General features: G+C 52.7%; 1 protein-coding gene across 1 annotated transcript in view; it reads right to left on the bottom strand.

Moving 5' to 3' along the window:
* Nucleotides 1-911: 911 nt before the first annotated feature.
* LOC139219794 (uncharacterized) overlaps nt 912-13187 on the bottom strand; it is a 14031-nt gene continuing 1755 nt past the window's right edge. Inside the window, exons 2-11 of the mRNA XM_070851762.1 lie at nt 12141-12330; nt 11971-12062; nt 11661-11893; nt 11179-11415; nt 11032-11106; nt 10703-10919; nt 5746-5954; nt 4993-5065; nt 2656-2773; nt 912-1271 (exon numbers count right to left, since the gene is read on the bottom strand). Coding sequence (XP_070707863.1) covers nt 1076-1271; nt 2656-2773; nt 4993-5065; nt 5746-5954; nt 10703-10919; nt 11032-11106; nt 11179-11415; nt 11661-11893; nt 11971-12062; nt 12141-12330 — 1640 coding nt within the window. The 3' untranslated portion in view covers nt 912-1075. The remainder of the gene's footprint in view (nt 1272-2655; nt 2774-4992; nt 5066-5745; nt 5955-10702; nt 10920-11031; nt 11107-11178; nt 11416-11660; nt 11894-11970; nt 12063-12140; nt 12331-13187) is intronic.

Raw genomic sequence — 13187 nt, forward strand, 5'->3', positions numbered from 1 at the left:
CGCTGTTCTCACCTTTAGATGAGAACAAATCAGGTGCTCACCTCCTCTGTGACTGTGTGTCAGGGCTGAGCTGCCCGTCTCTATGCTGCCCCTCAGTGGCCACACAGGGACATGGCGTCCTGACCACCATCATGAGCCTGTGCGTGCACACACACTGTGGCAAACTTCACTATTTCACCATGAAATGTGAGGAGAAGAAGCCCAGTGATGTGCAGAGCAGCCGAGATAGAGAGCGGAGGAGAAGATCAGATCTCACTCCATATCTTAATGGGATCCTCTCACACGCTATTCCCATTAATGACCAAACCCCCAATTATGGAAATCAGAGAGCGGCCACTAGCAGGGACGAGTTGAAGTTGCTCACATAAACACCAACAGTGTCACATTTCACAGAGTGCTAATTGGCCGCTACTTTTCATATAATTGCAGCGACCGGGGTCACGGCGCCGGCTCGCCTCTCCTCCAAGTATTGTTTTTCAGCACACAAACAGTTAATGGAGCAATTAAGACGGCGCTCACAAGCACCACTTGTGGACCATTTGGCAAGACAGAGGCAGAGAGAGGCGGCCTGGGATGGCGTGGTCCTGCATGTGGGACCCGAGGGGGCGGTGAGCGAGGGAGCAGAGACCCCGTCCTGCTGATGTCATCATCAGCCGGTCAGTCTGCAGAGAAGCAAAGAAACAACACGGTTCTTGTCTTGGTCCCTTTATTCATCAAGCAGACGGGTACTTATTCTGAAAAGCTGCAAAATCTACAAAAACTACAAAAACTAAACGATTCAAGAGTGCTCTGACCTTTTGGAACAGATACAACCAAAAAAAAAAGGAATTTCACATTTATCAGATGATCTAGACCGAGTCTGGTGTGGTCTGGTGTCGGACACAGCGGCTGCACGCTAGCTTTTAACATGATCCACAGTTTCCATCATGAACAGACGCAGACTGACCAGAAGACGCAGTGAGGTTGAGCTCAGACTCTGTGAACGTGTCGGAGGGAGGCGATGTGGAGGCCACCTGTTTCAGACACTAACCCCAGGAGAGCAAAAACAAACTTTTCATCTCTTCATCTCCCCTCTCTACCACAGACTTTGCCCACCCTCTATGACTAAGTTATGCCCTGTCATGTAGTCGGAGGCGTCAGATGCCAAGTAGACCACTGCAGCTTGCAGGTCTGTCACTTGAGCCAGTCTTCCAGCAGGGATATCTGACAGCCAGCGCTGCACCAGAGGCCTCAGACTCTCCGAGTGGATGAGAGGGGTGTCAACAATCCCCCTGAAAAGAGACACGCAGAAAGTGAGGGAGAAGAGGAGGAACACACACACACACACACACACACACACACACAATGAAATCAGAAGGCATCACAGTGGAGAGCCAGGAGTGACAGCGCTGTTACAGAGCCGCCACTTTGGTGACAAAAATAAACCCAATTATTCTTTGAGGAGGGGGCACGGCGTGGCTCGTATTTACTGCGGCTCTGCTGGCAGGTCTCAGGAAGAGCCCGCGGGTACGAGGGGACGTCTGGTTAAGTGCTTTTTATAAGCAGCTCCCTCACAGAAACAGGCTCTCGCTGCTTTGACGCCCGGGCGGCTTTCGGGGGGGATTCATAAGGAGGCAGGTGTGCTGCTCTTGGTTTTGAGACTGCTCAGTCACAGCAAACGCTCTTCTGTCCAGTGAAATATCACAGAGTTTACGTTTGAATAAGTCCGTCAAGATGGCCGCCGGCGCCCAGTGCGAGACCACTTGTGACGTGATGCGACGGAGAGCCTGAATCAGAGTTCTGTGCATCCTGGTGCCTTGATATGGAATTCCAACATTGGATAAATTAGCACTTCCAAGGAGCATGTGACACCTTGGTTAACATATTCCACCTCAATTATATTTCTCTTCAGCTGCCCTGTTATCTGGAACCTTTGCTGGCAATCAGAGCTTCTGTTTTCCCTCAGCCAATTTTCTAGATAATGCAGCTTATCACCGCCGCGGCTAAAGTTGCCAATGGAATCAGGCTCCAGTCAACCTCGTGAGCGCTAATTGTGTCCCTTTTTTATGCATATTTACCGACTGTCACTTCAAAGAAATCAGCGGCCCATTGAGACACCCAGTTAGCTGGGGGGGGGGGGCTTGCTTCTCTTTGCAAATTAAAATTAGCAAACAAGCTGCCGATAAATAAAGCTGAGCGCGGCGTGCGTGTGAGGGCTTTGTTCTGTGGCTGTGACTGGGCCTGGCTCGCCTGCTGCCACCGGACGGATTTGCTCAGAGATGGCTGGGGCTGAGGGATGCTCCACCACACACACACACACACACACACACACACACACACACACAGCTGTGTTCTCCTCCTTTCTTCCCTGCTCGGCTTCACAGACAAATAGATACAAACAAGGCCCTATTGTTGGAGTGAGGTTGCACATTTGATTCCCTAATTGAAAAGAACAATTAGAGCAAGTGTTTGGTTGATTCATCCCTCAAGACGTCATCTAATTAAGCACTGATGTATTGTTTGAGGACTTAAATTAGTGCATCATTCTCAAATGGGGCTCTTCATATGAAAGCAAACACTAATCACCGCGTCCCCCCCTTCCCGCACTCAGACGTGGACGCAGTCTTTCTGGCACTAAACAGTCAGAGAGGAAGACCAGGGGCAGAAAGCACTTACGGTGAGATGCAGTTGACTCGCACTCCTCTGTCGATCCACTCAGTACCCAGAGTCTGGGTGAGTTTGACCACTCCAGCCTTGGACGTGTTGTAGGAGAGCTGCTTCTGGGGGTGGGGGACTGCGGGGGAGAGGACGGACAGACGGTCAGTGTGCCTACACGGACACGGCGTCTAAAAGACACTCGGAGAAAACACTTCCACGTATACATGTATACATATACAGCCGAACACAGGAGCTGACAGCCGGACTCTCACACCGTTTCTAGCACATAAAAGCTCTTCCATTAGCTGCTGGGGACTCTGCGGATGAAGCCATGTAAAATTAATTGCTCATAATGTCCAGTTATGCTCGTCCTCAGCAACAAAGACAGGGAGCCATTTGTTTGCCTTGACCATCACAGATGCTGCACGCTGCATGGGACGCCAGGACAGGGGCTCATTTTCTGCCGGCTGATTAATCATCACGACCAAGGCTCCAAGTTACATACAACTTTAGTAGTTAACCTCATCACCCGCCGATCTGACTGCCAAATGGCTTCAGTGTGAGACCGGGATGATAAATACCAGCCAGCTGCACAGAGGCAGCGGACAGTCCTGGGGAGGGAAGGCCGCAGCGTCCCGCACATACTGCTCGGATAAAACACAGAGAAACGTGCAGGATAGAGGTAAAAGTTGGACTCGGCTGAAGAAACAAAATGTAGAGAGGGTGGGGGGGGGGGTTATGGTTGAGTGTGGAGAGATAGCAGAGGAAGGTGAGGCTGGGCTGGGCCGGATAAGGGAAGGACCTCAGAGGAGCAGGCGAGGAGGAGCAGAGCCCAGGGCTTACACGCAGATTGAAGGTGAAATCCGACTTATCAGGACAGGAAACACAGCTCAAAATGCCTAACAGCACTAATCCTCGCTCAAGACCTGATGATACGGCCCCAAAATACCATTCAGAAAATGCCTTCATCCTTTAAATAAACCTGCATTGATGTTTTCGCCGTCTTAAAGAGCAGTAATCCCCAGAGAAGGAAAAGGAGGCAGAAGCAGAGCATCCTCCAAAGCCCTCTTTAACATTCACCCTGCTACTTAGTGCCCATTTCAAGTGGGAGAAAACACGCTCTTTATCAGGCACGCCTTTACATTTGGAATCCGAGTTCAGACGATGGACTCTTTCCCCACAGCGCCGTGGCTGCTCTAGTCTACTCTTTTATGCAGGTGTGAGTGAGAAAGTCACGAATCCCTCAGTAAGGTCATCACGCCGCCAAAAACCTGAGTGTGACCGTATCAGCCGGGATATTTCCTGTCTGGGAGTCTTTGAGCCGTCGGCCATTATTCAGGAAAAATGGTGCTTGATGGTCAGGACTGTGTGTGTGTGTGTGTGTGTGTGTGTGTGTGTGTGGAGGGGTGTTAGTGGACACACACACACACACACACACACACACACACACACACACACACACACACACACACTGTCTATTCAGCAGATGGACAAAAAGCTGTCATTGTGCATTTTAATTGGGCATTTACGGCTGCTTTTTGGGCTTCCACTTGGCGAGAACAGGTCCCATCTGATTACACATTATGACAATATTATAACAGATGTCCAGACCAATAAAGTAAATTCCTGAAGGACTGTACGTAATGTGAGTAATTGATCATTTTTTTACGCCGGCCTCTATTTACCAGCATGCTCCTGTTCTACAGATGGCCCCTCGTCAGGGCGGGGGCCCATATGGCCCGGCCTTTACTGGCAGGAGCAGATGAAGTGTTGCAGCTCCTCTGGAGGAACCTGTTGGAGGAGGAACACTGCAGCACCGCTGCCTTTTATTAGGCTCTCACTAAACTCTCACAGTGTCTTCCGCTGCTCAAACAAGGCTGCTGGCACAGGCTGGGGTTTGCCGCTGCACAGGAACCCCCCCCCCCTCCCAAGTTGGACCTCAGGTTGCCTTCCACATCCTCCACACAGCCCCGCAGAGAGGGGATGTTTATTATGATGCAAAAGAGCCTCGGCGAGACGCAATCACAACCCTTTCCTGCCATGCGAGGGGGGTGGGGGGGGCATCCACATAGAACAGGGGAACTGGGCTAAAAGTTACACAGCAGAGGCGCCGCCCAATCGCCCTGCTTTACATGTTCATGTTCACCTGCAGCTCATCTGTGTCTCATTTCAGCAGCGTGGCGGCTCAGACTGTCTGTCTGCTGATTAACACCGTGTCATGTGACGTGGACCCCTGCACACAGCACACATGTATTTAACTCCCCCTCCTCTCGACCCAACTCTCCACGCCAAATGGAGAGATTAAAGCGGACATGGAGGGGCTCCAGAGAGGAGGCCAATAGAATCATCACTCACCTATTAGACTGGCCATGGAGGCTGTGTTGATAATCTTGCCGTATCCTTGCTTCAACATCAGTCGACCTGCTGCCTAAGGCGAGGATTCAGGGCAGAGAGACACATTAAACACCTTATTATGGCACTGAGACGCTACCAGAGGCCTGAGCACGGATCAAACCACAGCATGTACTTCATCCCCACACAGAAATACAGGCAGCGCTGCACACTAAAGAAATGAATACACACACACACACTAGCATTTATGTGTACATCTCCATCAGTAATTTGGTCAGACTGACTTTGTCACAAATAATTTACTGAAGCAACATGATCACACGTTTTTTTATCTTGATGACAGAATTAGAGAAACGTTTAAAACATTATAAACATGACTGAGGATTCGTTAGTAAAAGCTCTGGTTTGATGTAGCTTGGTTTTTTTTTATTGTTCCTTTATGGGCTGAGGAAAATTCTCCTGCTTCTAAAGCGACAGAGACAGAGATTTAAAAAAGGGACTGGACTGTGGTGTTTATCTGATCTCTTCATTTAAACGAAGGAGTTGACCTATAAAAAAGAAAAGCCTTCATCAGTCATCTGACTTCACAAGCCGTCCGTTACAGGCGCAGGTTTGGGCTCAGTCCTCCACACTGATCCAGTTCACCTGTTTGGGGGGTTTTGGTGCACACTGTAACAACGCCACAGGTCATGTTGGCTGGAGCAGTTTTTGAGTTTCTTAACACACACACACACACACACACACACACACACACACCTGGCAGCACATGAAGGTCCCCCTCAGGTTGACGTTGAAGGTCCGGTCCCACTCATCCAGGCTGGTGTCTTCGCTGGCTGAGTTCATGTTGATGCCGGCGTTGTTACAGGCGATGTGGACCGTCCCCCACCTGGAGACGACGCTGTCAATCATCCTCTGTACATCGTCTGATTTGCTGATGTCAGCTGTGATGGACATGGCGTTGACCCCTGTCAGAGGAAACACTGTTAGAGTCCTTCACAGTCAGATCAGGGAAAATATGAACCACTTTGTTCCTTTTATGAACGCAGGTATGGCAAAAAATAAAAAACATAAGTTATAAAACACACAATTTTAAAAAGTACTGTTTTTTCAATGTAGAGGACATTTCAGTGTTTAAGAGGGGAATCACACACACACACAGGCTCTCGGCCTCGGCCTGACACAGGAGATCTTTTATTGTAGTCTGCTGCCATCTGCTGGACACACAGCGATCGCCCCCACACCGTGTTGGCTCAGGATGTGCCGCCGTTGAACCAATTAAAGTGCTGAGAACACGTCCATTCATCAGCGGCTGACACCTGACAAGTCCTTTCAGGTCAACATGATAATGACTCATGCATGTTCTGGCACAAGTTCTCTCTCATTCTGTCTCAGGTAACCTGAGACGTGACGGTTTTACTGCTCTCTGCATCCCCCCTCTGGTGCCTCACACCTGTTGTTTTGAAGTTTTTGCTAAACTGGGGTGTATTCCTCCAAAATAATTTCTAAATGAGCTTCTCGTTATCAGTCCTAGCATGTTTTTCTTCACATGGCTCCAGAAGACACACGCCAGCTGAACCAGTTAGTCACCAGTGGTGGAAGCAAACAGCTTACAACTTTTCATCAGTCGACACACAACTATTCATTGTTATGAAGTAATTTTTCAAGCAAACATTGACATTATATGTTTCCAGCATTTTCATTGTTTTCTCGTGTTTTACATCAAACTATTAAATTAAGAAAATAGTCTGCAGATTAATTAACTGTAAAAAAAAAAAGGTGCATTCCTACTAGTTACTTTAATCCAGAAGTGAATGTGCAGCTGTATTTAAACTCATACTAAAACACTGCACTAAAACAAGTATTGAAAAAACAGGGACTGAATGGGGACAGGATGGAAACAGGATGGGGACAGGTCAGGGACAGGATGGAAACAGGACAGGAACAAGACAGGGACAGGATGGGGACAGGGACGGGATGGAAAACGGACGGGACAGGACAGGGAGCGGATGAGGACAGGGACAGGACAGGGACAGGATTGAAACAGGACAGGGACAGGATGGAAACAGGATGGGGACAGGATGGAAACAGGATGGGGACGGGGACAGGGCGGGGACAGGATGGAAACAAGGACAGGATAGATGGAAAGAGGTGGGGACAGGACTGGGGGAGGACGGGGACAGGGACAGGACGGAAACAGGATGGTGACAAGATGGGGACAGGACGGAAAGAGGACGGGGACAGGACTTGGGCAGGACAGGGACAGGGACAGGATGGAAACAGGACGGGGACAGGATGGGGACAGGATGGACACAGGACTGGGGCAGGACTGGGGCAGGACGGGGACAGGGACAGGATGGACACAGGACTGGGGCAGGACGAGGACAGGGACAGGATGGAAACAGGACGGGGACAGGACTGGGGCAGAACCGAGACAGGATGGGGACAGGATGGAAACAGGACTGGGACATGGCAGTAACAGGATGAGGACAGCACTGGGGCAGGACGAGGACAGGGACAGGATGGAAACAGGACAGGGACAGGACTGGGGCAGAACCGAGACAGGACGGGGACAGGATTGGGACATGGCAGGAACAGGATGAGGACAGGACTGGGACAGGACAGGATGGAAACAGGACTGGGGCAGGACGGGGACAGGGACAGGATGGAAACAGGATGGGGACAAGATGGGGACAGGATGGAAAAAGGACTGGGGCAGGACTGGGACAGGACTGGAACAGGATGAGGACAGGACAGGGACAGTATGGAAACAGGATGGGGACAGGACTGGGACAGGACACGGACAGGATGGAAATAGGACGGGGACAAGGACAGGATGGAAACCGGGATGGGACGGGGACAAAATGGAAACAGGATGGGGACAGGGACAGGACGGGCCCAAGTTGGAAACAGGATGGGGACAGGACGGGGACAGGATGGTAACAGGACGGGGACAGGATGGGGACAGGGCGGGGACAGGGACAGGATGGAAACAGGACAGGGACAGGATGGAAATAGGACGGGGACAAGGACAGGATGGAGACAGGATGGAGACAGGATGGAAACCGGGATGGGACGGGGACAAAATGGAAACAGGATGGGGACAGGGACAGGACGGGCCCAAGTTGGAAACAGGATGGGGACAGGACGGGGACAGGATGGTAACAGGACGGCGACAGGATGGGGACAGGGCGGGGACAGGGACAGGATGGGGACAGGATGGAAACAGGATGGGGACAGGACAGGGACAAGACAGGGACAGGATGGGGACAGGGACGGGATGGAAAACGGACGGGACAGGATGGGAACAGGGAGAGGACGAGGACAGGGACAGGACAGGGAGCGGACGGGGACAGGATGGAAACAGGACAGGGACAGGATGGAAACAGGATGGGGACGGGGACAGGGCGGGGACAGGATGGAAACAGGATGGAAACAGGGACAGGACAGGGAGCGGACGAGGACAGGGACAGGACGGGGACAGGATGGAAACAGGACAGAGACAGGATGGAAACAGGATGGGGAGGGGGACAGGGCAGGGACAGGATGGAAACAGGGACAGGACAGGCCAAAGATGGAAAGAGGATGGGGACAGGACTGGGGGAGGACGGGGACAGGGACAGGATGGAAACAGGATGGGGACAAGACGGGGACAGGATGGAAAGAGGACGGGGACAGGACTTGGGCAGGACAGGGACAGGGACAGGATGGAAACAGGACGGGGACAGGATGGGGACAGGACTGGGGCAGGACTGGGGTAGGGCGGGGACAGGGACAGGATGGAAACAGGACGGGGACAGGACTGGGGCAGAACCGAGACAGGATGGGGACAGGATGGAAACAGGACTGGGACATGGCAGTAACAGGATGAGGACAGCACTGGGACAGGACAGGATAGAAACAGGACTGGGGCAGGGCGGGGACAGGGACAGGGACAGGGACAAGGACAGGACGGGGACAGGATGGAAACAGGACAGAGACAGGATGGAAACAGGATGGGGAGGGGGACAGGGCGGGGACAGGATGGAAACAGGGACAGGACAGGCCAAAGATGGAAAGAGGATGGGGACAGGACTGGGGGAGGACGGGGACAGGGACAGGATGGAAACAGGATGGGGACAAGACGGGGACAGGATGGAAAGAGGACGGGGACAGGACTTGGGCAGGACAGGGACAGGGACAGGATGGAAACAGGATGGGGACAGGACTGGGGCAGGACTGGGGTAGGGCGGGGACAGGGACAGGATGGAAACAGGACGGGGACAGGACTGGGGCAGAACCGAGACAGGATGGAAACAGGACTGGGACATGGCCGTAACAGGATGAGGACAGCACTGGGGCAGGACGAGGACAGGGACAGGATGGAAACAGGATGGGGACAGGACTGGGGCAGAACCGAGACAGGACGGGGACAGGGTGGAAACAGGACTGGGACATGGCAGGAACAGGATGAGGACAGGACTGGGACAGGACAGGATAGAAACAGGACTGGGGCAGGACGGGGACAGGGACAGGATGGAAACAGGACGGGGACAATGCGGGGACAGGATGGACACAGGATGGGGACAGGGACAGGATGGAAACAGGACGGGGACAGGACTGGGGCAGAACCGAGACAGGATGGGGACAGGATGGAAACAGGACTGGGGCAGGACAGGGACAGGGACAGGATGGAAACAGGATGGGGACAAGATGGGGACAGGATGGAAACAGGACGGGGACAGGACTGGGGCAGGACGAGGACAGGGACAGGGTGGAAACAGGACGGGGACAGGACTGGGGCAGGACAGGGACAGAGACAGGATGGAAACAGGATGGGGACAAGATGGGGACAAGATGGAAAAAGGACTGGGGCAGGACTGGGGCAGGACTGGGACAGGACTGGAACTTGACAGGAACAGGATGAGGACAGGACGGGGACAGGATGGAAACAGGATGGAAACAGGATGGGGACAGGACTGGGACAGGACACGGACAGGATGGAAATAGGACGGGGACAGGGACAGGACGGAGACAGGATGGAAACCGGGATGGGACGGGGACAGGACGGAGACAGGATGGAAACCGGGATGGGACGGGGACAAGATGGAAACAGGATGGGGACAGGATGGTAACAGGGTGGGGACAGGACGGGGACAGGGACAGGACGGGGACAGGGTGGAAACAGGATGGGGACATTGGGACAGGACAGGGACAGGGCGGGGACAGGGAGGGGACAGGGACAGGATGGGGACAGGATGGAAACAGGACAGGGACAGGTACAGGATGGAAACGAGGACGGGGACAGGACAGGGACAGGACAGGGACGGGATGGAAACAGGATGGGGACATTGGGACAGGACGGGGACAGGACTCGGGCAGGACGGAGACAGGATGGGGACATTGGGACAGGACGGGGACAGGGCGGGGACAGGACTGGGGCAGGACAGAGACAGGACGGGGACAAGACTGGGGCAGGACAGGGACAGGTCGGGGACGGGATGGAAACAGGATCGGGACATTGGGACAGGACAGGGACAGGACTGGGGCAGGACGGAGACAGGATGGGGACATTGGGACAGGACGGGGACAGGGCGGGGACAGGACTGGGGCAGGACGGAGACAAGACGGGGACAAGACTGGGGCAGGACAGGGACAGGACAGGGACAGGACGGGGACAGGACGGGGACTTGCAGCTCATGCTTTTGTCTCCATTTGCTGAGTAGACAGCCCTCACCTTTCACAAAGAGCTCCGTGGCCACGGCCTCGGCTTTCTGCTGGTCCAGGTCGACCACGGCCACCTTGGCGCCGGCCTCACCCAGGGCGTGAGCGAATGCTCGGCCTATGCCCTGCCCAGCACCCGTCACGTAGGCCACCTTTCCATCCAGGCGCATCCGATCCAGGATGGGGCGGCCATTGACCCCACGGAAAACCTGGTCATCTGTTATGTTACTCTAAAAGGAACAGACACAGGGAGCAGACAGGGTCAGGGCGAGAGACACTGTGGCTGAGCGGAAACCTCAGAGAAAGCCTGGTTCAGACAACACGGGTACACCTGGACAGTACCTGGCTCACGGAGCACTCGGGGGACACACAGACCCGGCGGATGACACTAATGCCGTCTCGGAGAGGGATGATGACCTTTAAAACAAGCATGTTAAAATAAAGAGGGGGGAGTTGCCAAACACATACAAGTGATGCTCTGAGACCCACCTGCTCCACGCGGGGATCACTGGAAACAAACTGGTTGAACTCTCTGAGCGCCAGTCCGTTCTGGTCGGTTACATCTTTCAGATAAACCCGGGCTTTGAACAGCGAGTTGTCCACACATATGACCCCTCGCATCCTCAGCAGGTTGTTGTCCAGGATGAAGTTGTAGTAGTTGATGTAGTTACTCTTGTCAGCGTCGATGAAGACCATGTCAAACTGCTCACCTGCAGCAGCCAGTTCCTGGAAGAGACACAGTAATTAGAGAGGCGGCCATGGCCCGGCGCTGGTTCACTTCTTAGCAGCAGCAGAAGAAGAGTCAGCGCTGACGTGAGCCTGCTCAGATTACAGACAGCTGCTGACAGAACACAGGGAGGCAACAAGGGGACATGTTAGAGGAGAAAGTCTGGTTCACTTGACCTTCTTAAGGGTCTGTAACAGATTGTGGGACCTCCTCTGATAGCCCCTCAGGACTGATAGGGTCTCACCTTCAGGGTGTCCATGGCTGAGCCGGTCCTGACAGTGATCTTCCTGCCATGTGGAGACTTGTCAAAGAAGGGCTGGGCAAACTCTTTGAGGTACGGCTCTAGCTCGCAGGCCACTAAGCAGCCGTCGTCAGGAAGTCCCTCGGCCATGGACAGGGCACCGTAGCCCGTGAACATCCCGATCTCGAGGACCCTCTTAGCCTGGCTCATGTGGATCAGCATCTTCAGGGTCTGGCCTGACAAAGACTCACCAGGTTAGCACATGAGGCAGTGAATGTGACGGCAGTGAGCAGCTCGCATGTGCATGTCCAACCTTCAACGTGTCCAGTGATGCACTCCTTGGGGAGCCGGAACATGGTTCGGCCCTCCTTGTGCACGCGATCCCAGTCATGAGAAACTGTTTTCCTATGATGAAGCATCAGAGAAAACATGAACAGTAAACCCTGCCCCCCCCACATAACTTTAGCCAGTCGGTTGACTTACTGATAGAGCTCTGCCAGAGGCTCGCTTTCCTGTGTGGTCATTCTCTCCAGGTAGTCGTCCAGGCCGCTGGCAATGTCCAAGGACTCCTGAAGGACACCCATCAGCTCCTCAGGCACATGAGCACAAGCTGCAGCGAGATCCTTGGCTTTGGTCAGGAGATCCACGAGGACCTCCACTGGGGTGTCGGGGACTGGGGGGGTGTCACAATGTAATGTTTCATGTTTACTAACCAGGTTCGCTCCGTCTACGCCTTTGCACCAATTCATCATCATGTTCACCATCAGTGATCTGCTGCTTCATTTCCCTGTTAGTCAGAGAACTCTTCTGTCAGTTGTTTGATAAGATAACTAAGCACGGCTGGACCCACACAGGTTTGGCTCCACAGAGGGACTCTAGCAATGAGCTCAGGTGGAATAAAAGCAGATACATTCTGACAGATACAGATTACTCTGACTGATACAGATTACTCTGGAAGATACAGATTACTCTGTAGGATATAGATTACTCTGACTGATGCAGATTACTCTGGAGGATACAGATTACTCTGATTGATGCAGATTACTCTGGAGGATATAGATTACTCTGACTGATGCAGATTACTGACTGATACAGATTACTCTGACTGATACAGATTACTCTGGAGGATATAGATTACTCTGACTGATGCAGATTACTCTGGAAGATACAGATTACTCTGACTGATACAGATTACTCTGGAGGATATAGATTACTCTGACTGATGCAGATTACTCTGACTGATACAGATTACTCTGGAGGATATAGATTACTCTGATTGATGCAGATTACTCTGGAAGATACAGATTACTCTGGAGGATATAGATTACTCTGACTGATGCAGATTACTCTGACTGATACAGATTACTCTGGAGGATATAGATTACTCTGACTGATACAGATTACTCTGAAGGACACAGATTACTTTGGAGGATATAGATTACTCTGACTGACGCAGATTACTCTGATTGATACAGATTACTCTGGAGGACACAGATTACTCTGACTAATACAGATTACTCTGGAGGATAT

This window comes from Pempheris klunzingeri, chromosome 2 (assembly GCF_042242105.1).
Source record: "Pempheris klunzingeri isolate RE-2024b chromosome 2, fPemKlu1.hap1, whole genome shotgun sequence".
Lineage (NCBI taxonomy): Eukaryota > Metazoa > Chordata > Actinopteri > Acropomatiformes > Pempheridae > Pempheris > Pempheris klunzingeri.